Source organism: Felis catus, chromosome C1 (genome assembly GCF_018350175.1).
Source record: "Felis catus isolate Fca126 chromosome C1, F.catus_Fca126_mat1.0, whole genome shotgun sequence".
Lineage (NCBI taxonomy): Eukaryota > Metazoa > Chordata > Mammalia > Carnivora > Felidae > Felis > Felis catus.
In genome coordinates this window covers 104,197,775-104,225,271 of record NC_058375.1, presented here as the reverse complement: position 1 = coordinate 104,225,271, position 27,497 = coordinate 104,197,775, and the positions used below count along the sequence as shown (strand labels likewise).

The 27,497-nt window shown below is 47.1% G+C and overlaps 3 protein-coding genes across 7 annotated transcripts in view; 2 read left to right on the top strand and 1 right to left on the bottom strand.

Moving 5' to 3' along the window:
- Nucleotides 1-973: 973 nt before the first annotated feature.
- Nucleotides 974-11,647, bottom strand: POLR3GL (RNA polymerase III subunit GL). Of its 2 annotated transcripts, XM_003990548.6 has the most exons (10): nt 11,509-11,647; nt 10,797-11,014; nt 9,769-9,932; nt 3,959-4,126; nt 3,508-3,637; nt 2,733-2,801; nt 2,333-2,389; nt 2,022-2,095; nt 1,777-1,890; nt 974-1,470 (listed from the first exon to the last, which is right to left on the bottom strand). In XM_003990548.6, the coding sequence occupies exons 4-10, from the start codon at nt 4,082-4,084 to the stop codon at nt 1,384-1,386; spliced, it is 657 nt and encodes a 218-aa protein (XP_003990597.1). In that variant the 5' UTR covers nt 4,085-4,126; nt 9,769-9,932; nt 10,797-11,014; nt 11,509-11,647; the 3' UTR covers nt 974-1,383. The 2 variants fall into 2 exon arrangements, with proteins under 2 accessions (XP_003990597.1, XP_019693314.1); XM_019837755.3 differs by lacking the exon at nt 2,733-2,801.
- ANKRD34A (ankyrin repeat domain 34A) lies at nt 11,612-15,123 on the top strand. 4 transcript variants are annotated; one of them, XM_019837753.2, is made up of 3 exons: nt 11,621-11,717; nt 12,202-12,265; nt 12,643-15,123. In XM_019837753.2, the coding sequence occupies exon 3, from the start codon at nt 12,759-12,761 to the stop codon at nt 14,277-14,279; it is 1,521 nt and encodes a 506-aa protein (XP_019693312.1). In that variant the 5' UTR covers nt 11,621-11,717; nt 12,202-12,265; nt 12,643-12,758; the 3' UTR covers nt 14,280-15,123. The 4 variants fall into 4 exon arrangements, with proteins under 4 accessions (XP_019693313.1, XP_019693312.1, XP_011283409.1 ...); XM_011285107.3 differs by lacking the exon at nt 11,621-11,717 and adding an exon at nt 11,917-12,100; XM_019837754.2 differs by lacking the exon at nt 12,202-12,265 and having other exon boundaries at nt 11,612-11,717.
- A 1,458-nt stretch (nt 15,124-16,581) lies between these two features.
- LIX1L (limb and CNS expressed 1 like) overlaps nt 16,582-27,497 on the top strand; it is a 19,953-nt gene continuing 9,037 nt past the window's right edge. The window contains exons 1-2 of the mRNA XM_023259082.2: nt 16,582-16,971; nt 26,427-26,590. Of these exons, the coding sequence (XP_023114850.2) occupies nt 16,680-16,971; nt 26,427-26,590 (456 nt within the window). The 5' untranslated portion in view covers nt 16,582-16,679. The remainder of the gene's footprint in view (nt 16,972-26,426; nt 26,591-27,497) is intronic.

The following is a 27,497-nucleotide window of genomic DNA, read 5'->3' as shown; positions in this document are numbered from 1 at the left end:
CTTTCCCACATCCCCTCCTTATGACTTTCAAATGTTTAGTAGGGTCGCTATGACAGCATCCCAGCTATCTGTGCCTGCCTCCTTATTCAGTTCCTATTCTGGACACGCAGCTCGCCCGTGACTGTTGCATGGACCAACTGGCTGGAACCAATCAGCTCACTGAGGGCTTCCTAAGAAGCCAATCAGAGCCTAGGGAAGTGACCTCACCCCAGGGAGAGCCGAGTGGGTGAGGAAGCATCTCTCAGAGCTGAGCTGTGAGTGTCCCTAAGTCACTCCCCTCCACCCCACCCTCCTTACTTCCTGTAAAGCAATACCGCCTACCCCCTCCACCCCAAGAAGGGAGTGAGAAAGACTAACTACCTTCCACAAAGGAAGAACCAAAAGAGATACTGCAACTCAGCCACAAACAGCTTCAGGAAGTGGAGAATGGTGGCTCCGTCTGCACAGACACATCTTTCAAAGTGGGATCCCTCGGGTCTGGAAGAAGGTGTGCGCTGGGGAGGAATCGGCACCTCCTCCCCACTCCCTCCCCGCACCTGGCTTTCTCAACTCTCTCTCACAAAAATAGCTGTAATCTTTCCTTGTAAACAAGGACGAGATCAAGGTCAAGTGTGGGAAAGAGAGGGCCTGTGTCCCTGTTGAACACACGTGACAAGAGACGATCATGTCCTGTGGCCTGAGGACCAGAGGCTCAGAAGCTGGCTGGTCTTACAGAGCGTGGGCCGTTCTTCTCTACTACTCACTCCGCACAGCCTCATAGATGAGTTCCTGAATGTTCCTTGGCAGGGCTAGATTGGGAGTATGTGTCCCGCCACGGGAGTGGGACGGAAGGGGTAAAGGACAGGAAGGCTGCAATGCCAGTGTGCCACACTGGACTCTGACAGGCAAGGGAAAAATGCCCCAACTAGGCCATTCCCTTCTTTTCTCCAGGCTTCTCCCATCAGGCCTCACCCTGGACAGACAGACAGACAAAGACAGCTAAAAACATTTTATTTAAAAATATAAAACTGGCCTTACTCCTCCTAACTGCATACACCCCCAATTATCTTCCACTACAAAAAAGTGCGGGGAGTGGCACGTGTACAGCTGTCTCAGCTCTAAAAGCCCAGTTCTTCTTTGACCCTTCCTTCTTTCGTACAATTAAGACATTGGTCCTTTGCCCTCTCCCCCCAAGCTGTCAGAGGTGACACAAGGGTAGAAGGAGGGGAAGGGTGGAAAAGAGAACTATCTGTCATCATTCTCCATTCCTATCTCCAGGGCCAGTTTATCTGGACTCTAAGCAAATGATTTGCTTGTCCACAAAACCAAGTAATAGCGACCGTTACTTCTGTATCTTCAATCAAGATTGATGTGAAGGTCTGAGATATTGTTCAGGGTCCTTCTTCAGTATATAGCCTCATCCATATTGTCATCACTGTCACCCCCAAAGTCCTCTCCATTGTCAAAATATGACATGATGTAATCAGTTTCCTGAAACAGAACAAAAAGAAATCAAAGTAGGCACGTTTTCAGCATTCTCCTTCCTCCCAGTGTATCAGCAGCCGCCCCCCTCCTCCCACCCTTAAACCATTCCAGGCCTGGGAAGTCCCTTGGGGCTGCCACTTGCTCTTGAGAAGAGCCTGGGGGCACATGAAGTGGAGGGCGCTCTTCTCTGGGGGGACATCTCCTTTGGCTCTCCAACCCTCTGGAGGAGAACAACCCTGGTGGATGGAATTGAGACTCCCAGAGCTTGTGAGAAAGAGAGGGGAACTGAGGGTGGAAGGAGAGCCCTCTCACCTCTTCATGTTCTTCTTCGTCGTACTCCTCTTCTTCTTCCTCTTCCTTCTCTTCTTCTTCTTCTTTCTCTTCATCTTCCTCTGAAGTCACTTCCTCCTCCTTCTTCTCCAGGGTCTGATGTAAAGATGAACAGAAGGAGAAACTCGGACTCAGCTCAGAGAAGGGAAAGAATGAGGCACAGATGGGCCAAAGGACAGGGAATGGGGCTGGGACCCAGGTGGTCTCTATGCACATTTCCTCCTCACCTCCAGTTTCTGTATTGTTTCTTCCTTATCTTCTGTGTTCTTGGGGGGCCTCTTGGGGATTAGGATGGTGGTCCCTGGTCAGGGAATCAAAAGGTGAATCATCTGAGAGCAAACTTCCTTGTTAGCGGTCCACCCCACCCTCTTGCAGAGACCATGTCACTCTGCTGCCCTCATGTGGCCACACGGCACCCAGCTACCATACTGGGTGGAATGGGCAGGAACTGGGACGGCAGGCAAGACCACCAACAGCCTTGGCCCTCCAGCTGATGAAGGAAATCTCTCTTCTGCCTCCTTTTCCCAGATATACTCACGTTCCTTTTGTAGCTTCCGCACTCGGATCTTTAACTCACGGGGTAAACGTCGCCAATCTGGGAACAGTGGGAACATAAAAGTCAGTAAGACCCTGCCTGGGGTCTCCTGTGAATAACCGGTTTTAAAGGAGAAGTAAGAGTCAGGATAATGGTGAGGAAGGAAGGGATTGGGTCAAAGTTACTTGGAACAAAACTGTGGCTTGGGTGCCTCCAGGGAAACGGGGGCTATTTGATAGGTTTTAAGGTAGAGTCTGAGAGTGTTTGGGAGGACATCTAAGGCTCCAGTGTGTAAATACTGTATAGAGGGGAGGAGGGGACAGAGAAAGGTGGATGGGCTGGTCGCTCATGGCATCTCAAGGATTTTAAGAAAGGGCAGGCAACGAAAGGGCCCATCACCTACCAGGGTTCCAATCGATGGCATTGTCAATCGGCCCTGACATCTGATATTTGTCTGAGTAACGCTCCACATCTGAGGGGTCAGAGGCCAAGGGTCAAAGTTTTATCCTTTCAGAGCCCTAGAACAGGGTTGTTTCTGAGGACCCAGCCCTCTCAATACTCAGGCACTGTCTGTTCCCCAAGCTCAGAGCCCAGGGGATCAGCTTTAACAAGGACCTTCAACACTCATCCATGTTGTCCCTTTGCACCCCAAATTACAATGTTTTGTTATCTCCCTTAACCCAAAGGCATGGCAATATTGAGAGGTAGTGTGATACGGTGGAAGTATACTAGAGAGCAAGAGACTAGGGTTTCAGTCTTCCCTTTACTCCTTGCTAATGGGGCTACCAGGCAGGCCTTTCATGCCTCTGAGCTTCAGCTCCTAAGGCTTTAATCAGAAAGCACTGTTTGTCAATATACTCCAACACTGCACTTCCACACCTGCTGGTAAATATCCAGTATCCCAAGCCTCCCAGTGACTCCCCTTCTCCAGTCCCTCCTGGTCTCCCTGACCTCTTTGTAATCCTGTTAAGCTTAGGAGGGCTTCTCAGAGACCCGTGTGTGAGACTCAGAACAAACCACGGATAATGCATTTCAAATGCAGGGGTAATTGTTATGATCTCCCCAGTTAGACAGCGAGCTTCCTGTGCTGCTTCTGGCCTCTCTGGCCCGCAGAGTGCTGTGTACAGGGCACTGCTCATGAAAGGCACTCAGAACACGATGCTAGCATTCCAACTGACCTCTCTTGGGGACAGCTGGCCGGATGAAGTAGGGGAGCTGCCTCATGGCCCCTCGTAGCTCCTGCTTCAGTGCCAGAACATATTCCCCTTCCTCTCCTGAGGGCAGAGGCACTGGGCGGAACTCCAAGGGCTAAGGAAGCAGGGGCAGTGGTCAGTTCAGGGAAAAAAACACTAGAGAACAAATCTAGAAGGGTCTCTCTCCCCCCCAGTTCAATCCAATGCTCCCACTGAACAGAGGGCCAAGAAAAATGTGGGGAACAATACAGTATTTTGAAAGCTGGGGAGCTGAGAGTATGAGAAACTACCTTGCCTGGGAAACATCCCATGTGAGTTGGAAGCATAGAGACAGAAAGGGGCAAGATGAGTTTTATGATGGCCCACAAGGAATCCTGGATCACATATAGTCAGCCAGGGGCACACGGGAGTCTCAGGAAGGGGGGCAGATACTCACAGGGAAGAGTGGAGAAGGCTGCAGGGTGGGTGGGGGAAGAGCATCCCCCTTCCCAATGCCCACAGCCTCCATGTTGAAGGTCAGTTGGCCCCGGCCACGACCCCGGCCCCCACCCCGACTGGCCATGGTGGAGGGGGCCTGGGTATTCACAGATCCAGTGAGAAAAACCTGATAAAGACAAAAACAAAGAGAAAAGTATGGTAGAATGATAGGAAGCCAGGGAGGTGCAAGACACTCAGTCTTTTCCCCTAGGGCCCCCCAAAACCAGTGTAATTCAACAAATGTTGATAGGAAAGGCATTGTACCAGGCAGCGTATTTCTGGAAATACAGACACGGATGAGACATAGTCCCAACAGGACAGATAACTGCAAAGTAGTATAACTCCAGCACAAAAGGGAAAGTGATTAGACCTCTGGATAAAACTTCCCTCCATCCCTAAGGTAATTTGATATTTGTCACCGTCTGCATATCGCCTGGCTTTCCACACCCAACCAGGCCCCAATTCAATCCAACGCAGTGAATTTCAGCAAAACATGTATTAAGCATCTACTATGGGGGATAAGGATAAGTCATCAGTCTCACGGTCAGTGGTGGGAGGTGGTGGTGGGGAGAGCCATTACAATCAATTTATTTTTTTTGTAATACCACTTAGGAGCACTTAGAATCTTAGAGTTGGAAGGACCAGTAGAGGTATCTAGTCCAAAAGCCCTCCCAACCCAGTACTCCACTTTGTAAGTTGTTAATCATTTCACTTCCAGTGGCATTTTCTTTCTTTCTTTCTTTTTTAATGTTTATTTATTTTTGAGAGCAAGACACAGAGTGCAAGTGGGGGAGGGACAGAGAGAGAGGGAGACACAGAATCTGAAGCAGGCTCCAGGTTCTGAGCCTGATGCGGGGCTCAAACCCACAAACCGGGAGATCATGACACCCGAACCGAAGTCGGATGCTTAACTGACTGAGCCACCCAGGCACCCACAGTGGCATTTTCTTAAAGAGAGGGTGTCTGTTCTCCCCCAAGGCAGCCCACCCCACAGTGATAAACTCTGATGAATCGAAAGTTCCTTCTGTTACTAGAAGTAGCAGAACTCTGCCTGTTGTCATCAATCTTAAGGGACCAGTCAGAGGCAGGTAGGATGGGGGGTAAAGTTACCAAATGAAAATGAAACTTGTAAGAAATGATATCCCAGTGACAAAGAGCACACCAAGCACCCAGATCTTGGTTTCTAAGACCATTTTCCAACAAAAAAAGACCCAGGGCTTCTTGGAGAAATGGCTGATTCTAAGGGCTGGGGCAGGAAATACCCAAGGCGAGCCTGAAGCATCTTCTAGTGCCAGAAAGTAAAGAAGCACTCAAAACAACAACATACAGACATTGGCAGGCTATGTCAAAGGGGCATAAGAGTCTACTGGAAGAGATCCCAATGGCCAAAGAAGAATTTGAGCAATAAAGTAGTATTATGTTATAACCCCAAAGTATAAAATAAATATCATGAGTCCATACTGATAGAAAGAAATGATTAAATAAGTTAATACATGGGGGAGCAAAGACAAACCTCTTGTGTAGAATTCCAAATAAATTATGTAGATTCCACCCTGAAGAGGGGGAGTAGAACTTCCCACTCCTTAAGGGTGGACTATATATAGGGAATTTTGTCCAATTCAGCTTTGGAAAGGTGGAGAGCAGTATAACTCTACAGTGGATAAGGTGGACAAACACTACTTCAGTCAGGTGACCAAGTTCAACATAAACAATATTAAATTACACTGCTAGTATGTGCCCTTAATATGATGGGATAGGGGAGAAATCTAGGGGGACTGGGATAATGAGGGGAGGCTTGATGAATCACAAGATCTCAAGTTAAGAAGAGCCCTCAGAAATCATGTATTCATTCATTCAACAAATTTTTATTGAGCATTTACTATATGCCAGACACAATGCTGGACAATGGGGATCATAGTGAATCTTCTACTCTAGACATGTATCCTTCCTCGGATAAACCATATTTAGTAAATTGTTATCTAGTTTCTATTTAAACATCTTTAGTAAGAGGAATCCCTGGCTCACTTTGCAAGTCTTCAATTAATAATATTTGTTCTTCAATTAATATCCAAAAAACACTCTAAACAAGAAATATATAGTTCAACAAAATGCACTCAACAAAAGATTAGCTGGTGAAAAAAAGATTTAGAAATGTGGATAAAGAAATCTATTTTGTCAAACACACACATACATACTTCATGTATGATGGAAAAAAAAGTTGTTTTTGAAGGTTATACACTCAAAATTAATATTGGTTAATTTGAGGTGATGGGTGTTCGCTTTTTGAGGGGTTATGTGTATTTTAACGTTTGTTTTCTATACTGAAAGGTATTTCTTTTGTAATAAGAGAAAAATAATGATTAAAAAATTTTAAAACATACCAACAGAGTAGTAGGTGAGATTAACAATATGTAGCAGGAAGGAGAGGGTGAAAAAATGTGTGTCTGAGGAATTTGGAAAGTTTTAGGTCCAACAAAAAATGTGAGGAAAAAATAAGAAGTAGCTAATAGGTTAAATTGTGATCTGATTGAAAGGACTTATTAGGAGAGAAAGGATGTCTCATGGACACTAGAGAAGAAGTAAGAATTTGTAAGCATGTCTTTAGGCCCTTTCAGGGGAAAGGACACTAACCAGCTGGTTTAGGTATAATTCCACTTGACAGACCCAGTTCTGGCAGTGGGGACGGGAGCTGTTTTGATTGCATAGCAGTAAGGAGTCAAGAAAAAGCTATGAGCTTTGAGGTTAGACACATTGAATTCCATTTCCACATATAACCAAGTGGCCTCCAAGGATGTGGGGTAAAAAAAAAAAAAAAAAAAAAGAGAGAGAGAAAAAGAAAAACCTTTATTTAATTGAGGCAATAAACTGGTGGTTGGTTGGGAAACTGAACCATCCATCTCAACCCCCTCAGGTCAGGAATCTACCATGAGTTTCTTCTCTTTAAGACTGTGATTGAATCTAAATTCTTGAGGATATTTAGGGTCTTCCATAATCTGGTCCCAAATTGCTTTTTCTTATCGTCAACCCTCCCTAGAGTTCACCTGTGCACTCTCCTTCCCCCAAACAACAACATCTCATATACATGACACTCATTCCCATTTATTCCTAACTGTATTGTGGTAGAAGTTACTAAGAAGCAGATTTCAACAAAATACAGAAAAACCATGACATCAAATTTAAGAAAGGCAGTACGTGTAGTGGTTAAGAACATGGATTTGAATTCTAGTTCTGCCATTTCCTAGTTATACAACCTACAGCAATTTATTTAATATCTCTAAACCTGTTTCCTCATCTGTAAAATGGGAATAATAATAATAATAATAAAATAATATCATCTTAATTCATTCAAAAAATATCTACTGGGTGCTTGTTATATGCCAAGCACTGTTCCAAGTGCTAGGGGCATAGCAGTGAGCAAAACAAACAAAAACTGCTATACCAATGGAGTTTAAATTGGTGGAGTTGTCAGTATACAAATATTTCAAGCCATGAGACTGGGTGGGATCCCTAAAGGAGTGGATGTGAACAGAGAAAAGAAGAGATCCAGAGATTGAGGCCTAGGGCACTCTAATATTTAGGGTTTCCCATATTTCTGATAAATAAAGCAAGGAGTTAATACTCTTATTATATAAGAACTCATGGACATGCAAATGAAAAAAATCATACCAATAGAATAAATGTGCAAAGGACATGAATAGGCAATTGATAAAATAATGATCGACAAAACCATTCTTCACCTACCAAATTGACAAACACTTAAAGAATAATCAGGTTGCCACAGTTTTTTTGAGATGGGACACTCTCATACCTCATTGGAAGGATTGTCTTTATACACAGTATTTCAGGGGAGCAACAGCCTTTTAAATGTTCATATCCTTAATCCAGTAATCCTACTTTAAAAAATGTACCCTTAAAGATGTCATCATATATATAGTCAGACATATAAACATGTCTGGTCATCAAAGAGCTATCCATGGTAGCAAAACTTCTGAAATAACCTAAATGGCTCAACAAAAAAATGAATGGTTAAAAAAAAAAATCAAATATCCATTTTAGGCTATCATGTAGAAAGAAAAATGACTTCAAATAATACTTAAAGGCAAAAAAAAATGTTCACTATGTACAGTGGAGGGAAACGGGATAAAAATTATATTTGTGGTATAGCCTGATTTATGTAACACACACATGTATACGTGCAGAAAAGAAATTGATAATAATAATAACAATATAATAATAACGGTTATCCCTAGATCATGGTCATGAAATAATAGACATTTTTATCTACACCTTTATGTGTTTCCAATTTTTTTAGAATAAATGTATATTACTTTTTAAATCAGAAACCAAAGGGAAGGTACCTGGGTGGCTCAGTCAATTAAGGGACTGACTTTGGCTCAGGTCATGATCTCACAGTCCGTGAGTTTGAGCCCCATGTCAGGCTCTGTGCTGACAGGTCAGAGCCTGGAGCCTGCTTCAGATTCTGTGTCTCCTGCTCTCTCTGTCCCTCTCTGCTCGTACTCTGTCTTTCTCTCTGTCTCTCTCAAAAATAAATAAACATTTAAAAAAAAGAAAGAAAGAAAGAAACCAAAGGGGATGGTTTTTCTTTATTTTTAAGAATGCTACCACCAGGACAGTGCTCCTTCTTTTACAATGGAGGTGAGGAAGGCATTTCGTTGAGCTACATATTTGTTTAGAATATTTGTTGGATATTAACTGAAGAACAAATATCCAAAAATGGGATGACCTGCAAAGTGAGCTAGGGAGTCTTCTTACGAGTGATGTTTAAGTAGAAGATGGGTAACAATTTACTAAATATGGTTTATCAGAGGAAGGACGCATGTCTAAAGTAGAGGATTCACTATGATCCCCATTGTCTAGCATTGTGTCTGGCATATAGTAGATGCTCAATAAATATTTTTTGAATGAATGAATGAATGAATGGGTAGATGGATGAATACATGATTTCTGAGGGCTCTTCCAAACTTGAGACCTGGTGATTCATCAAGCCTCCCTTCACCATCCCAGTCCTCCTAGCTTTCTCCTTTCTCTGGACTGTGGGAGCAATTGCATTACAAACCACTAATTTAAGAGATCTTAATTAGATACTGTATTGTATTTTATTTCATCTTTTATTAATTGTTCCCTAATTATGCTAGGAGTTTAAAGTCGGCCTTCGCAATCAATTCCATTCAAGTAACCTTTATTGGGCACTTTGTATTGAGTACAAGAACCTGCCTACAAAACAATATATTCTCAGAAGAACAGAGAAATATTAGAGACCACACACTAAGTGCTCTAATAGAGGTACGCAAAAAACGTTACCTTCAGACTGGGGAACAATTAATTACGAAAGAAAAAAAAAAAAAGGAAGAAGAGGTGGTCCAAGAAAGCTACAGGTAGGAGACAATATTTCAGCTGATTCTTAATAGATAACAGGAGTTTGTCAGACTCTTAGACAAGGGAATAATGATAAAATATTCGGGGGAAGCTGATGCCGTAACAAAAAGTCAGAGATACAAGAGTGAATCTTTCTCACTTTGTGCTTTAATCTGTCTCCCCTATGCACGAAAGAAAACTGCAGTTCTCTGTATAATCGGTACAGCAATGGGAGCCCTGAAGAGAAAGGGAAAGAAGAGTAGGAAACCAGAGGGGGCTGATCCAACAGGCTGCCGGAATGCGTTGTCTATCTATCTCGCAGCGTGGCCCTGGCGAACTAGTTCGGGAGGTGTGGGACAGAACCAGGTCAGCGCTACCGGGACGGAGCCTTACCTGCTGCCCCTCCCCCACGCGGAGCCCACGTCGCAGCCAACTTGAAATTTGCAGGTCTTCCTCTAGCTTCTGGCGCCCTAGCTCCGCCTCCCAGGGCTTCCCATTGGTCAATTCTCCCGGCCAATCTAGGAGAAGACCAGGAGGGAGATCCGCCCACTTGAAGCCTAGGAGAAGGAAGGAGGGGGAGAGTCAGCCAGAACCCAGGCTTGGGAAGCCCGCCGTGGCGCGGAGAGAGGGTTGCAGAATCAATCAGGGCTTGATTATTTCCGACCTCATCTCAGATGGCGGAGCTCCTGGCTAGCGAGAGTTCACGCTTAGAACTCACCGAGGGACACTGTTGAGGAAGCTCCCACAGAGAAATGAAAGGGTTGTTCCTTAGGGATCGCTCTTTTTGTGACTGGGGCTTCACAGCTCGGCCTCCCCTCCATCACTCCTGCTTTCCCTCCAGTCCTACAGGGCTTCCCTCCAGCACCACCACTGAATACTTATTTTCTATTATTTTTTCCCCCTGTGGGTTGCTGCCATGTCTGTGAGAAGATGAGCGGAAAGTTTGGGGAAGGAAGGATTAGGAATTAGAGAACCAGAGTTGGGGAGGCAGGGAAGGAGCCCAGTGTTTCCTACATTTTCTATTGCCTTCCAGCTCCTCCTAGCCCTTGCTGAAGGGGGGCATGGTTGGTGGGAGGGACGCGGAGAGGAGCCCTATTTTCATTCACATACACACACACACACACACACACACACACACACAGGGAAGGAATTCAGAGTGGACATAAAATCTAGGAGTTAGTCAAGAAGACTATCCCAGATGTCAGAGAAAATGGGCCTGGGAGTGAAGCCTCTTGACTTGGGAGGCTGTAGATCCAGTGGGAAGTGCCCCGTCTTTGGAATAGGACAGAAACAGAGCTGTGAGGTTTTGAAGAACTTGCTTAACATAGGTATCAGTTTCTTCACCTATAACAAGGAGATAAAAAGGAGATGCCTACCTTATAGCATTGTTGTGAAGATTGGAAATAATATATGTGAAGTACCTGGCACATAGTTGGCGTCCCGTAAATGGTGGCTAATAAAAATGGGTAGCTTCCCAGCAATATTTCTCTTCCTCCTTCTCCAGGAACATTATTTTTAGTATCTTGTGTCTGGTGGCCGCCAGTATGAATGATCTCAGGTGAGTTTTCCAAATCCTTGGGATTTTTTTTCCCTTATCTTCCACTTCCCTGATGCCTTCCAGCTGGACACAAACTCATTCCTAAAATATGCAGATGGAAGCTATGGTAACCATGGAGACAGGGCAGGTGGCAAGGAGAGGCAGAGACAGACAGCAGAGAGAGACGGGTTACAATTGTGACAGGCAGAGAGAAGACATCAGGAGCCATTGGACAGAGACCTTCAGGCAACATGGAAAAATAATGACAGTCTAAGAAAGATTGATTGTAAAGAGATGCAGTGAGAAAGGATATGTTACAAGGGTCGCTCTTCTCTCTTCCCCTTTTCTCTTTCCCTCTCCCCCTCCAAGAATGTGGGGAGGAAGGCATCTGGGAATGCCCCCTAGTGTACCTAAAAATGACCCCGTATATTCATCCACTCTCTTCACACTTATCTGAGGTCTGTACCAGGGAACTGAGGTTCAAGTTTATCTGTGCTGTGTGTTCCGTTTAGGAGGAGGTGGAGTGAGGATGTACCGCTGTCTGGCTCCAGCTCCCCCTCACATGTAAACTACAAGGAGGCAACCAGATCTCTTACTTCTCTCTGTGCAGTATGGACTCCGGCTGTGGATTCCAATCGCCTCTCTCCACCTCTCTGCACAATGTGCCATGTGCTGTGGGTAGCAGGTCAGATCGGGCGTACAGGCGCGCATAAACACATCAAACGCGGAAAATGGGGCTCTGCTCAAGGAAGAATTGGGATGGTCCCAGTCTGGATCGCGGAGGAGTCTCCTGAGGAACATTTAGGTTTGTTGGGGCTGAGGGGAGGTCGGCTCAGCAAGAGAAGTCAGGATTGGAGCCTCTAGGTTTTGAGGATTTTTGTGTGCATGGGTGGGGGAACGGTTTGGTGCCCGACGCCCCCACCCGCAGAGACCAGGCTATAAATAGCAAGGCAGAGCTCCGCCCCCCCCCCCCCCCCCCAGCTTCTCTCCTCCCGAGCCGGCGCCGTGCCCGGGGCGCACCGGGAGGAGGGACCAGGATCCGGTGCCGGGGCGCAGATACTGACACCAAGGGAATCCAGGTGCCCCTCCCCACGCCATGTGGGCCCCCGGGAACCCGGTTCCGCCACCCCGGCTGCCCCAGGGCCCTGGCCTCAGTCCTGGCCTCTTGGAGATCCTGCGGACATTCAGGTATCTATTTGGGCTCACAGCCTGGGAGGGAAAGAGCAAGGAGTGATGGGGAACATAGCAGGGGCAAAAGAAACCCCCAATTCTCCCCCCACCCGTTTTAGGTCCCAAATGCAAGCTGCTTCCCTCCCCCCACTCAATTTTTGGGGCTGTGGCAACCTAAAAGAGGTTAGGAATGGGAATTATGTGTGTGAATGTATGGGTGCATGTGTGTGGGTGGGCGGCGTTCAGCATCCTAGGAAGGGGTATTCCAAGTGCGGATAAGAAAAGGGGGATGCTGGAAAGGTCTGATAAGCCGTGGGGTGAGGGTGGGGGTGCGGTATCCCTGCGCGTGCACGTACGCATTTGCACGCGCGCTCGTCCTTCAATGCGGGTGCACCCTTCCCACCTCCTCAGGCATGCGCTGGGGGGAGGGGGCGGCTCAAAGGCATGAGTTAGAGGAAGGACTGTGTGCCGTGCCGTAGAGATCTCCCCACGCCGTATCTTTCCACCGGTGCCTCAGTTTCCCTGCCTGAATCCGTCAATAAGATCTCTCTTTCTCGCAGGGATTGGCTTCGCCACTGAGCCCTCAGGCTTCCGCCAGCCACCACCCCCACGCCCCTAGACACCCTCGGCGGGCCCCCGTCCCGGCTTCATTGGTGCTTTCGCCCCAGCCGCAGCTATGCTGCACACCGAGGGCCACGCTCTTCTTCGGGCCGTGGGTCAGGGTAAGCTACGCTTGGCCCGTTTGCTTCTGGAGGGAGGCGCCTACGTGAATGAGGGTGATGCCCAGGGTGAGACTGCGCTAATGGCGGCCTGTCGGGCCCGTTACGACGACCCCCAGAACAAGGCACGCATGGTACGCTACCTCCTGGAGCAAGGCGCTGACCCCAACATCGCAGACCGCCTGGGGCGCACCGCTCTCATGCACGCTTGCGCCGGGGGTGGGGGCGCCGCCGTGGCTTCGCTGCTCCTTGCCCACGGTGCAGACCCCTCAGTGCGAGATCACGCGGGCGCCTCGGCGCTTGTCCACGCCCTGGACCGCGGGGACCGTGAGACCCTTGCCACGCTGCTGGACGCCTGTAAGGCCAAGGGCACGGAGGTCATCATCATCACCACCGACACCTCTCCCTCGGGAACCAAGAAGACACGGCAGTATCTCAATTCCCCACCGTCCCCGGGGGTGGAGGACCCGGCTCCCGCTCCTCCTAGCCCGGGGGTCTGCACTTCGCCTTCGGAAATCCAACTGCAGGCTGCAGGAGGAGGAGGAGGAGGAGGAGGTGGAGGAGGAGGAGGAGGACGAGGGTTGCTGTCCCCTCGCGCTCAGGAAGAAGAGGAGAAGCGGGACGTATTCGAATTCCCTCTTCCTAAACCCCCCGATGACCCCTCCCCTTCTGAGCCGCTCCCCAAACCACCCCGTCACCCTCCAAAACCACTCAAAAGGCTCAACTCCGAGCCCTGGGGCCTAGTGGCCCCTCCTCAACCTGTCCCGCCCGCGGAAGGGAGGCCGGGGATCGAGCGCCTGACCGCCGAATTCAACGGCCTGACCCTGACCGGTCGACCCCGTCTTTCCAGACGTCACAGCACTGAAGGCCCGGAGGACCCGCCTCCGTGGGCGGAGAAAGTGACGGGTGGGGGTCCTCTCTCTCGCCGAAACACTGCGCCAGAAGCTCAGGAGTCCGGTCCCCCTGCGGGGCTGAGGCAGAAACTGAGCCGCATGGAGCCGGTGGAGCTCGATACTCCCGGGAATATTTGCCCCGACTCGCCGGAGTGCAGCCGCTTGTCCCTGGAGCGCCGCCGATACAGCGCCTCCCCGCTGACCCTCCCTCCAGCCGGCTCGGCGCCCTCGCCGCGCCAGTCCCAGGAGAGTCTGCCTGGGGCCGTCTCTCCCCTGAGCGGACGGAGGCGGAGTCCCGGGCTGCTGGAGCGGAGGGGCTCGGGGACGTTGCTCCTGGACCACATCGCGCAAACGCGGCCTGGTTTCCTGCCTCCGCTCAACGTCAGCCCCCACCCTCCCATCCCCGACATTCGCCCCCAACCCGGAGGTCGGGCGCCTTCGCTGCCCGCCCCTCCCCAGGCGGGGGCGCCAGGCTCTCCTAGGACCAAGCGCAAGTTGGTGAGGCGCCACTCGATGCAGACTGAGCAGATCCGCCTGCTAGGGGGCTTCCAGAGTCTAGGCGGGCCAGGGGAGCCAGGGCGCTGAGACGAGTGAGAGGAGTCAAGGAGGGTGGGGATCAGGACCTTGATGGGACAGGTGGGAGAACCAGCTCACACACACACCACGGACATGGGGGTCTCTTGCATGTGCTCACGGGCACGGTGCACGCACACATGGGTAAGAAAGTGTCCACAAGCACAGTACTCTTATTCACAGAGAAGGGTAAGTACTCTATTTACTGGGCATATAGACACATGCATTCATGTGCTGGTCACTTCACATGCATATGGGAATTACTTGTGTACCCATCCATAGGAATGGCACACACAGGGCCACTTGTGCTAGGGCCCCAAGTGGGTCCCAAACTCACCTGCATTTGTTCAGAAGCAGTGGGGAACCCCTACTTATGGGTAGTATCCAATCTGTTTGCCCTCCTGCAGAAGCAGTCCCCTGCTTTCCATGTATGCCCTGCAACACAGCTCGTTCATGACTTTGCACACTCTGCCCTCTTCCTGAATATCCCACTCCCTTGTGTAGGTCTTGCTTCTCTCTCCAGGCCTGGCTCCTTTCACACCCTGCTTCCAGCCCCAACCACTTTTCAGGATATCTTCTTCACTTTCCTTAGGGGTTTCCTGCAGCAATCCCCAGCCTCAGTTCTGCTGCTGCCCTTCTTGCTCTCAGCTTTACTTCTCAACTTCCTGCCTTTTATTCCCATCTAGCTCCCCTAACCAATCAACAGGTTGTCTCATTTTCCCAGGGAGTGGGTCATGGGCTCTACGATGCAATCTGTCCGTCTGAGCTTATGAACACCCCCACAGGTAGAAGTGGGGAGTAGCCCTAAATCACTCCTCTCTCCACTTGACATATCAAATAAATGTGTTCAGAAGTCTCTGTTTTGTCACTTCTGCCTGAGGGTGTGGGATGTGGGGAATGAGGAACAGGGATGGAGGGTGATGCTAAGCATATCTATAATGATCTAGGGGATACTTAGAGGTTACAGCCACCTTCTTTGCAGGAGACCAACAGACCAACTGTGGTTGCAGAAGAAATAGTGTCCCATGTCCTGAAGGTTTTAAGGCATTTGGCAGACTTTCACTTGCCCAGTCTCCCCTATGTCCATCTTCAAATTCTTTAACTTAAGATTTCTGCAAAAGTATATCCTACAAAAAGTACTTCCCTCCACCATCAACACATATATCCCAGTAGATTAACTGCCCCTCTTTCAAGCTTCTTATTTTGTGACTATTCCCAGTTATTCCTTGGGGGTCTAATTTTCATCTCACCGGTGCGTTTCATCCATTTTTTTTTCTACTTCTGACTTTCATTTCCCCATCCTGAGCCACTGCAGGGGGGTGGATGGAGAGAAGTATAGCTTCACCTAGGTAAAAATGGCATGATGGTCTACTGACAAAGGATGTGTAGTGTGTGTGTGTGTGTGTGTGTGTGTGTGTGTGTGTGTGTGTGTGTAAGAGTAATCAGAGGAACCCAGCCTGACAGGTCATGAACAAGGGTAATTATCTTAATCTGTCCCCTTAGACTTCTCGGTTTTCTGATTTCTGCATATCTTCCAGTTCTTCCTCGCTCTAATGGGAGGTTAAGGGAGCGGCCCATTCCACTCTTCCTTACTGTTTCTCCCAACTTAGAATAGGTGAAGTCAGAAAATTACCTAACAATGTGTGGTATAACTAAAAGATCAAAGTATTGGGAATCAGAAGACCGATGTTTGAATCCCTCTTTGCCATCTCCTAGCTTTAATTTTGGGCAATGTATCTAGCCTCTCTGAGTGTCCGTTGCCTTATCTGTAAAATAATAAACTCTAGTTAGTCATTGTGATTAAGTAAGACACTGCACTTAAAGTACATTGCATGGTGTCTGACGTAGAGTAAGTGTATGCTCATTAAATGTCCTTCCTTGTTTTAGCTCCCCAACCCGTTGCATGTGATCTTGGAAAGGTAGAAGTGGGGAGTAACTCCTGAGTCTTGTTTCCTCATCTACATCTATGAAATGAAATCGTTGGACAAATGATCCCTAAGAATCCTCTCACTCTGTCTACATACAATTCTCCTCAGCCTGGCATCCGGGCCTTCCCCGCACCCAAGCCTCGCCCCCGGGGTCTGACTTGCTTTCCAGGACTCCCCACAGAACTCCCAACGAAGCGCCCAGGATAAGCTTCTCCCTTAAAAAGAGTATCTCTTTGTCTCTTTGCAATTGGTTGCTCAGAACCTCCGCCCTCCTCCCTAATTTGCCTATGGCGGAGTGGAGCCCTCCAGCTCCCGCCCAGTCTCTGCTGATTCGTAGAGGACCTGGCTCGTCCCCGCCCCCGCTTGACTGACGGCGGGGCTGCGGCACCGCCTCAGTCCCTGGGCTCTCGCTGGCGGGGGGTGGCTGGGACCTTCAGCTCGCCAGGCTGGCAGGGTCGGGGCCGCTGCTCCACTGGCGGACGGGATGGAGACGATGCGAGCACAGCGGCTGCAGCCCGGAGTGGGCACCAGCGGGAGGGGCACTCTGCGAGCGCTTCGGCCCGGAGTGACTGGGGCCGCGGCTGCCACCGCCACACCCCCGGCAGGCCCCCCGCCCGCACCGCCGCCCCCCGCGCCGCCCCCGCCGCCCCTGCTCCTGTCCGGGGCCCCGGGGCTGCCGCTGCCCCCGGGCTCCGCCGGCAGCCCCGCGGTGCTGCGGGAGGCCGTGGAGGCCGTGGTGAGGAGCTTCGCCAAGCACACGCAGGGCTATGGCCGAGGTGAGTCTGCGGCTCTGGCCTCCTGCGGGACACCCTCTGTAGAGGAGCCTTGCTCCCATAGTCCTCTGGATCGCTTTTCCTGGCGCAGAGCCCTCACATGCATTTCCTTTTGGGGAGTTTCCTTCTGGGCTACACACACACACACACACACACACACACACACACACTCTCTCTCTCTCTCTCTCTCTCTCACTTATACACACCTCTCCCCGCCTCCTCTTTATTGAGGTACTACTATATTCTGCAGGGACCCCTTTTTACAAATAACAACCCTCTTTTCTTCCCAACCTTTTCTCCTTCAGAAATGGAATTCTTCCTGTAGCTTAATACCTTAACATCTCTTTGCCTTTGAGGACCCGTCCCCATTGTGTAGGATCCTATCTTTTATCTCAGATCCAAGGCATTTCTCACCCTCTCAACCTTTCTTCTGTGATCTCAGCAATTCCTGCCTCCCCCCCCCCATTAATTTATCCCACCTACTTAATCTTTCTTTTTAAAGATTTTTATTTTTTAAGTCATCTCTATACCCAGCATGGAGCTGGAACTCACAACCCCCAGATCAAGAGTCACATGCTCCAATGACTGAACCAGCCAGGTGCCCCTCCATCTATCTCCTTAACCTTGACTTTTGAATTCTTTTCTTACTTACCCCTCACCCTGAAATTTCCAGTGCAGCTCCAGAATTGCTGGGGGAATTAGGTAGTGCCTTCACAAGTCACTTAAAATTGTGCTTTTAAATCTGGAACCATACCATTGAGCCCATACCAGCCTCCTGTGACTTAGTACCTCACTTTGGTGTCTTTTTAAGTACGGAGCCTCACAACTCTGGCCTCTCTGTCTGTCTGGCTCTGTTTTCCTGGCCCTTTCCCAGAAACTGAGGATAAATCCCAGGCTTTGGCTCTCTCAATGTTAAATTCTGTGGAAATGAGCCAGGCAGAAACCCTATTTCCATTAGAAATCTTCATCTTACAGATGCCTAATTTCTAGGGTTTCTGAGAAAGGGACTGTGAGGATTTTCTTTGTTGTTTTTGTTTAATCAGTGCAGAATTTCCTGAGTTTGAGCTCCAGATTTATAGTGTAACAAGTAACACAATATAGTGAAGGGTGTGGGATACGGAATTTAGGTCTGGAGTTTCTGAGACATCACTTTTTTCTGCTTGGTTAAATCCTGCCTCAGCTGAAAGTGACTATATCTCTAACCTTCTAGTTGAACAATAATGCAAAGAAAGGTTGCAGGGCTTTCTTTGTAGACTGTAATGCCTTTTTTCCACTTCCCTATGAAAGTGTAGTGAAAAGAGCTTACGCGGGTTTCAGAGGCAGACAAGTGTGGGTTAAATCCCAAACTAAATCTCTGTCACTTGCCAGTTATGTTTTGGGGGAAGTGACTTAACCTCACCAAGCTGCAGTTTCCTCAAGGGTTATTAGGAGGTTAAATGAGATATTGCACCTGACACATGATGGGTACCTTAAAATGATGAGTATTACCTCAAATTTATTGGTTCATATATCCGTGAAAGAACACGTCTCATTTTCTCCCATTCTTAGATTCTGTCAGTGTAGATCCAAAGATTCCTATGAAATCAGATTTTTAGATCCATTTTGCTCTATGTGCCTAGTGATACGTTTACCATCAGTTTCCTTTGGTTCTTCAACATTTTGAACTCCTACCCTGGGGCTGGCATTCTGCTAGGTGCTGGGAATATAAATGCATGTGCTTCTGAAATTCATCATGATGGGATATAGTTGTTTGTCTAGTTTAATTCTGAGATTTAACAGGGCCTCGTGATGGAACTGCCATCAGCTATTGTCCTGCTGCTGCTTCCAGTCTATTTGAGACCAAGGGAAGGTCTTTGCCTCCGGGCATAGGGGCAATCACCCTAAAATGAACCCTTCCTCTTGGAAACCTACAGGCATTTATTAGACTTGTAGAGGAGTGTGCCCTCTTTCTTGTTGGTGTTACCTGGAAAGCCTCTGGTTTGGCATCTAAACTGAGAATACTATAAAAACTTTTTCATTTCCTTAGACAGGATGAAGAAGCAAGGGGATTTTACTGACAAAGAGCAATCAGTCAGGCTTCAGACTCCTTCTTCCAACCTCGCTACCTCCCACCACACTCCTCATTATTCCTGAGTTTCTCATTTCCAGTCTGGGTGTCCAGCCAGTACTTTGGGAGAGTTTGGCAGATAATTCAGCTTCAGGCAAGCCAACTCTCTGCCGATTTGGCTCAGAAGTCCTTCACCACATGGAATCACTTATTCTGCTTCGATTAATAGGCAAAAAAAAAAAAAAAATAGGGTATGTACCCACATACCCTTGTGACTGATGGCCCGGTATTTTGGGTTGGCCCTATTCCCCTGAATATAATTCACCTTGATCTTTGCCCAGGCCATTATCTGATCCAGCAATGCTTTACTGTATCATCTTCAATTCATATCCTTCACCTTCTTCTCGACTGCTCCCAGATCACCTTTTCTAGTCACAGTCTTTAGATTTACCAGCATGCATGTGGGACCTCAGCATTTGTTTTAAAAACACAAAAACCAAAACAAAACTCTTCTGTTATTTCACCCATCTGTCCTATACCTCTCCCCCTGCCTCCACCCTCAATCCCCACCCAAGATACACACATAACTCAGTATGCTGTAGGATTTTAATCAGCTTGTGGTGCACAGGGTTTGGAATCAGAGAACCTGGCCCTGTCAAACAGTGGCTGTGTGATCTTGGATAAATTGCTTAATCTCTCTAGGCCTCATCTGTTCCATTCATTGGACAAATATTTATTGACCACCAGATGCTGTGGTGAACAAGACAGATACTGAGTCCCTATCTTCATGGAGCTCACAGTCCACTTCACAGAGTATGTGTGAAGGTTAATGGTACAATAAGGCAGGATAGTGCACCAGAAAGAGGGTTAGCTGTGAGGCAAACATTGGTTCTAAATCCTGGTTCTGCCACCGTGGCCTGTTCCTTAACGTGTTCGCTTTTTTTTTTTTTTTTTTTATGTTTTTCTTTTATCAAAGTTTATTTGTTTTGAGAGAGAGCACAAGTGGGGAGGGGCAGAGAGAGAGGGAGAGAGAGAGAGAGAGAGAGAGAGAGAATCCCAAGCAGGCTTCCCACTGTCAGTGCAGAGCTGGAAGGATGCGGGACACAAACCCACTAACTGTGAGAGCAGATCGTGACCTGAGCCAAAATCAAGCGTCAGACGCTCAACAGACTGAGCCACCCAGGCGCTCCTCAAGATCTGATTTTTTAAATAAACTCTACACCCAATGTGGGGCTCAAACTAACAACCCCAAGATCAAGAATTGCTTGCCCTTCTGACTGAGCCAGCCAGGTGCCCCAGCTTGTTCACTGTTTGAAAAATGGGTATTATAACACTTACCTTGATAGTTTTGTGCGTATTAAATGAAGTAATGAGCATAAACCACACAGCACGCAGTTAGGATTCAATGGTGGTTGCTATTATTACGCATTTGGAAACCCTTTGAAAACTGCAGATGATGGGTATTGGTAGCATTACCATTGCCTTTGCCCCTTTTTATGCATGGCATGTACTCCCCTTCTGATGTGGACAGCTGGCAGTCTCTAAAACTGGCATGATTGACTGAATGACCAAGTCACTTTCCTTGCTCTGTAACTTCTGGATTGCCCTCTTCAAACCTGTATCTTTGAAATTGTTGCTCTCCCTTGATATCACAGTATGGTTACGTGATTGGACATTCTGCCCAGCTACTTACTCCACTACGTTGAACGAATGAATCTTGTGTGGTATTTTCTATTTGGTCGTCATTCCTTTTCCTCAGAACCACAGCTTCTTCGCTGATAAGTGACTATGGAGTTAAAAGCCTGGATATTTCCAATTTGGGGGATGTTGGATTAGACCTGTGTTGATTTCCTGTAGCTGTTCTAACAAATTATTTCACATCTGGGGGACTAACACAACAGGAATGTATTCTCTCACAGTTCTGGAGGTGAGAAGTCCAAAATCAGTGTCAGTGGACCAAAATCAAGGTGTTAGCAGGTCTGTGCTCCCCTACCCCCACTAAAGGCTCTAGGGAAGAAACTGTGACCTTGCCTCTTCCAGCTTCCGGGGGCTGCCAGCATCCTTGGCTTGTGACAGCATCACTCTGATGTCTGCCTCTGTGTTCACACTGCCCTCTCTTCTTCTGTGCTTCATCAGTTCTCCTTCCCGAAGGACCCTTGTCATTGCATTTAGGGTCCACCCAGATAATCTGGGTTAATCACCCCATCTCAAGATCCTTAATCACATCTATAAAGTTTTTGCCACCTGAGGTGACATTCACAGGTTCTAAGGATCACAGCACGGACATCTTAGCAGGGGGCATTTTTCAGCCTACCATAGTCCTCTCCTAAAGTCACTGTCATCTTGCAATCCCTTCCTTCCAAGGAGTTTATGCACTATCGGCTATTCAGGGGCATGTTCTACAAGTTGAAAATAGGAAGCATCAGATGGGATATTGTTAACCCGCTTCCCTATCTTCAAAATAATGTGAATTAAGCTGGGCCAGCCTATTCTCGCCATCCTGTATGATCAGGGAGAATCTTCTCATTCATCTCTCAATTGTATTAGCTATTTAAAAAATGTTTATTTATTTTTGAGAGAGAGAGAGAGAGAGCGAGAGAGAGAGAGAGAGAGAATGTGTCCATGCACATGCAGGAGGGGCAAAAAGAGAGGGAGACAGATGATCCAAAGTAGGCTTGGCACCGACAGCAGAGAGCCGGATGTGGGCTCAGACTCACTAACCTTGAGATCATGACTGAGCCGAAGTTGGTCGCTTAACCAAATGAGCCACCCAGGCACCCTTGCATTAGCTATTTATTCGTGCTCTCTCACCACAACATTGTATTTATTTTTATGATATAAATTTTTTTAATGTAATTTCATGTGTTGTTTTAATGGTTTCACTCTGGTTTAATGATTTCACTGTATGACAGTTGTACAATCTGTACCTCTCATCCCATTTCAACATTAATATTTTATCTCCTAAGGACCAAAACCAAAATTATTCTTTTTGTTATTGTTCAACATCATGGTACAAACACTTAAATATACCTCACTATTGGGGTGCCTGGGTGGCTCAGTCGGTTGAGCATCCGACTTCAGCTCAGGTCATGATCTCATGGGTTTGTGAGTTCGAGCCCCATGTCACGCTCTGTGCTGACAGCTCAGAGCCTGGAGCCTGCTTCGGATTCTGTGTCTCCCTCTCTCTGCCCCTCCCCCACTCATGCTCGCTCTCTCTCTCTCTCTCTCTCTGTCTCAAAAAATGAATAAATATTAAAAAAAAATTTTTTTAATGTACCTATCTTGGTCTTTCTTGTCTCTTTTAGTCCAGCATCCTCCAGTGACTCCTAAAAAGCAATTGTAGGTGTCAGATGTGTACGTCTTGGTCATTGCTAACCCTCACACGTCACAGTTCTTTAAGCATCCTCATGTAAACCATTAGATGCATGGTTCCTCACTGGAAATCTGATAAAACCTATGGGCGCCCTCTCCCCCACCACATACTCTACACACACACACACGTGACTTCATTGTGGGTTTTAGGGAGCTTGTGAATTCCCATGAGGCTCAACCATGGACCGGGTCTTGGACCAAATTGGCATCAGGATGTCTTATACATTCTGTCTCTAGCTCTGTCACAGCTGTGTGACCTCAAGCAGGTCATTTCCCCTTCTGTGGCCTGAATTGGACTAGATGATCTCTGAAGTCCCTGTCAGCTCTAAAAATCAAAGAGCCTGTGAGGTGTTTCAAATGCAGATCACAGTTCATTGCTTTTCTCCCGATCATTTAATTCTGCCCAATTTCCCATTTCATCCATTTCTGACATAAGACTCCCTATCTCCTTTGGCTTTGAATAATCGTTAAAAACTAGTCCTGCACTGTGTACCAAGAGAGATTTAACTGGATATCAGAATGGACATATGCTTTTTCATAGGATCTTCCCGTTTACAATGGTTTCCTCCCCTTTCTCTTTATTTCAATATTCTCCCTGTTGTTTGCATGTCAGGAGAGCTGTCACCCAACGCATTGTGCTAAATTTTCTCAAAGAGGGAACTGGGGCTGAAAAGATCTCAATGGAAAGAACAAAGATGGCTAAGCTTTCTGGGCAGCAGTGACCTCTGAAGAGCCCTGCCAAAACTAAGGGTGGGAAAGACAGAGTTTCCTTTTAATGCTGCCTTTTAATGGAAGAATGAACATTCTAAAAAGTCAGTTAAATATAGGGTGTTAGGAAAGAGCTTGCGCGGCTTTCAAGCTCTGGCTGGTGCAGGGAGTGCTTGCTTCAGTTGCAGAGCAGGGAAATACCAGTTATAACTGGCCACTAGGTTTGAGACACCTCGCTGGCTGGGGATTTGTATTATTCACCTTTGCGTCCCTAATGCTTAGAATAGAGAGCTATGTACATAGTAAGTGCTCACACTTTCTGCCTAATGTGTGTGTGGCAGCCATGAAAATGTGCTATTCATATCTCCTGCTGCAGGGGCATAACTGACTGGCAGCCTTAAGCTGCTGTCCCCTCTGTGTCCATCACCTCATGTGCACCGAAGCCACACATCCTGCAGGCTGCCCTCAGTCAGCGACCGAGCCCAGCAGGGGCACTAACTCAGGCACATGTTGGTACAATGTGGGATTTCTCCGGCTTGGGGACTTCCCACTGGCCTGGCCAAACCTTTCTTGGAAATGCACTGCCAGCTGCAACTCTCATATCCAGACCTTCTTTCCCACCCCCCTTCAATAGGTGTCAGACCTTCAATCTGGGTCTGAAGCCTCTCCCTTCTCCTACTTCCTTTCCAATAAATCTCTTGCATGTTTATCCCATCTTGGTGTCTTCTCCTTGGCAGACCTAAACTAACACAATATAAAAGAATGAATGAGTCCTTGTAACTGAGAGTAGAGAGTGGTCATGTTGGAAGATATTGAAGAAGGCATTTGATCATTTATTATTATGAGGCTTTTGTTAAAGCCACTTGAAATGTCTGGAACCCTAAAGTCAAAGTGATTCTTTCCAAAGGAAAACTGATCTCATCCTTCCTTCTGTCTTAAGCCCTTCAGTGGCTTCCCACTGTTGTTAAGATAAAGCCGTTACTCTAGTGTGGCCTGCAAGGTCCACTTTGGTCTGGTTCCTGCTTCCTTTTGCAATCTTATCTTGCACGACCCTTTCCCTTGCTCTCACTTTTTGAGCCACACTGTTCCCTTTATTTGCTGTCTTCTCTGCTGCTACAGACCCTTTGTGTGTGTTATTCCTTCTGTCCAGAACTCTTTCTCTTACCTTTTTGCCTAGTGAATTCATACTCATATCTGCACTTAAATATCACCTTGGCTGGGTAGCTTTCTTTGGCCTTCTCCATGAGGTCAGAAGTCCCTATGACATTTCCCATCTACCAGACTCCTTTATAGCACTGATCACAGTTGCGATTTTTCATTTGCTTGAGATATCTGGTTAATCTCTTTCTCTCCCTCTTTTTTTTTTTTTTTAACGTTTATTTATTATTGAGACACAGAGAGAGACAGAGCATGAGCATGGGAGGGGCAGAGAGAGGAGGAGACACGGAATAAGAAGCAGGCTCCAGGCTCTGAGCTATCAGCACAGAACCCGACACGGGGCTTGAACTCACAAACCACGAGATCATGACTTGAGCCGAAGTCAGACACTTAACTGACTGAGCCACCCAGGCACCCCTCTCCCTCTTTGTTTTATTATTATTTTTAATGGACGGGGTTTTTAATTTTTTTTTAAGTTTACTTATTTATTTTAAGAGAGAGAGCATGTGCATGTGCAAGCGAGCACACAAGCAGGGGAGGTGGGGAGGGGCAGAGAGAGGATCCCAATCAGGCTCCACACTGTCAGGAGCCTGATGTGGGGCTGGATCCCATGAATCATGAGACCGTGACCTGAGCCGAAATCAAGAGTTGGATGCTTAACTGACTGAGCGACCGAGGCACCCCTCTCACTTCTTCTTTAGGTTGTAAACTGCATAAGGAAGAGGAACAGGTATGGTTTTGTTCACTATTGTAGCCTAGCATCCAGCACATAGTCTAACACAGAGTAGGTACTCCATACATATTTGTGCAATGATTTTGCCCAATTATGGGGGGATGAGGGGAACTATTCTGGAACACAGTCTTGAGTCTGGGGTTTGATTTTACCCTAATACATTAGCTGGCTACTATTTGCTAGAAGTGGCAGAAGTCAAGAGACTTCTGGGTCAGAGACAAAGGACTTTATTGCTCATAATACAACAGGTAGCATAAGCATCAGATTTGTTTGCATCAGTTCCCCTTGCCTCCCAAGTCTGACGTGAAGGGCTCAGGTGGATGCTTGCACAGGCCATAGGTCACATTACAGAAGAAGAATGCTGAGCTGCGGGAACCTGCCATGTCATTGTAGGCAGTAAGCAGGCTTGTTCTTTGTCCCAGAGGGAGACGTTACCTCATCCCTTGGGTTTCTTGCTGCAAACACAATCCTGAGAAATGGCCCAAGTAAAGAGCAGCCAAGTCCTTGAAATCTTGGCATACCCAGCAAGCTGGAAAGGACCACAAGAGACCTGTGAAGGAGAGTCTCCCAATATACAGTTCCTCCAAAAACCACTTAAACCTAGGGAAATCCTCAGAAGAGAAATTCATGCTCAAACACACACACACACACACTGTGTGTGTGTGTGTGTGTGTGTGTATATATATATACATATATATATATATATATATATATATATATATATATAAAACATATAAAATTCCAAGATGGAAAAGGAATCTGGCTATGGGTTTGCTCACCAGAAGCATAGGTTTGAGAATGGCTAGAAGGACCACGTTTCCTTGAGTGGCAGTATCACATGAGGTTTAGGAACATTGACTCTGGAACCAAGACAGCGTGGGTTTGAATTCTTGCTCTGCTACTTTCTCGCTATTATACCCTTGGGCAAGTCATTTAACTTCTCTATGTCTCATTTCACTCATCTGTAAAATGGGGATAATAGAAGTACCTGCCTCATAAGGTTTTTGTGATTAAATAGGTAAAGCACTTAAGGCAGTGCATGACACACAGGAAGCGTTCAGTAAACGCACTTCTCGTGCTGGTGTTTATTACTCTAGGCCACCTACCAATTGTGGAATGATTACTTGCACTTCATCAGGTGGGGATGATGGTCTGCTGACCTGGAAACTCTGCCTCCAATATTTAAGTTATTCTGCTTTGGTTTTAGGACTAACCAAAATGTGAACTAGAGAAGTGGTGTAGGAGGCCAGGCATCTTCTGGTCTTCCTGTGCAAATGCCTTAATCAGAGTCTAGGTTTATAAGTTTAAATGCTTTTAAGCGGTAAGGACCTAGGGCAGGTCAGACCCTTCATGTCAGTATAGGATACAGATACTGTATGGAAGCACAGAACTACTTTCGAGGTGTTCTCATTGCTGAACTTAACTGCTTCTCTTTTGCAGTGAATGTGGTGGAGGCACTTCAGGAATTCTGGCAGATGAAGCAGTCCCGTGGGGCAGACTTGAAGAACGGGGCTCTGGTGGTTTATGAAATGGTTCCCTCCAACAGCCCTCCTTATGTCTGCTACGTCACTCTGCCCGGGGGAAGTTGCTTTGGGAGCTTCCAGGTAAGAGTTCCAAGGTGGCAGTAGCAAGGAGAAATGCTTAGGTGCTAGCGGTGGTTTTCTCCATCACTTTGGCCATTAAATCTCTGTCAGAAATCACATATTTGAGGACCTGAAACCAATTCTGGGCAGATCATTCTGATCAGCATCTGAGGCTCATTTAACCACAAAAGAACCTCAGTGGCTTTTCTTTCAGCCTACGAAAACTCACACCCACTTTGAATTTGAGCAGTTATGAATACGCCCTTAGTATATCCAGACTACCAGCACCTGCCCCATGTTCTAATCTGTCCAACTTCCTGCCATCTCTTTTTGAGAACACAGAGTAATATTCCTTATCCCCAGTACTTTTTCATAGGCAAATTACTCAAGAAAGCAATGTTTGTGTTCTTTAAGAGGCCAAAGTGGAGGGATTATGTATGATGGAAATAGTATTCATCTAAGAATTAGAAGATCCAAATTCTCATCCCCCCTGCCCGCCCCCCCCCCTTCCCGCCGCAAGCAGGGCAAGTCAGGTAAATTCTCTGGGCCTCAGTTTCCCCATCTATAAGATGAAGGAGATAGGTTAGATTATTTCTAAAGTCTTTTTAGTGCTAGCATTCTACAATTATACGAAAGAGCTGTGATATATGATGATGGAGACTGGTTGTTATTGTAGGGTAAGAAGAAATTTGACTAGTGTGAATGTTATCATCAAAGATGGATTTTTTACATCGACCATAGGAAGGTAGCCTTCTGAGATGTCAATATAGAGTCTGAATAGGAATTTAGAGAAGATAATAGACATTTTGTTCTGTTCATAACCCTTAGACAAAGGTATAACCCCTGCTATGTGCCACCTTGAACTTCCCTTATCATGTTACTTATCATGACATATCATAATTATTTCACCTAGTGGATTATGCTCCAT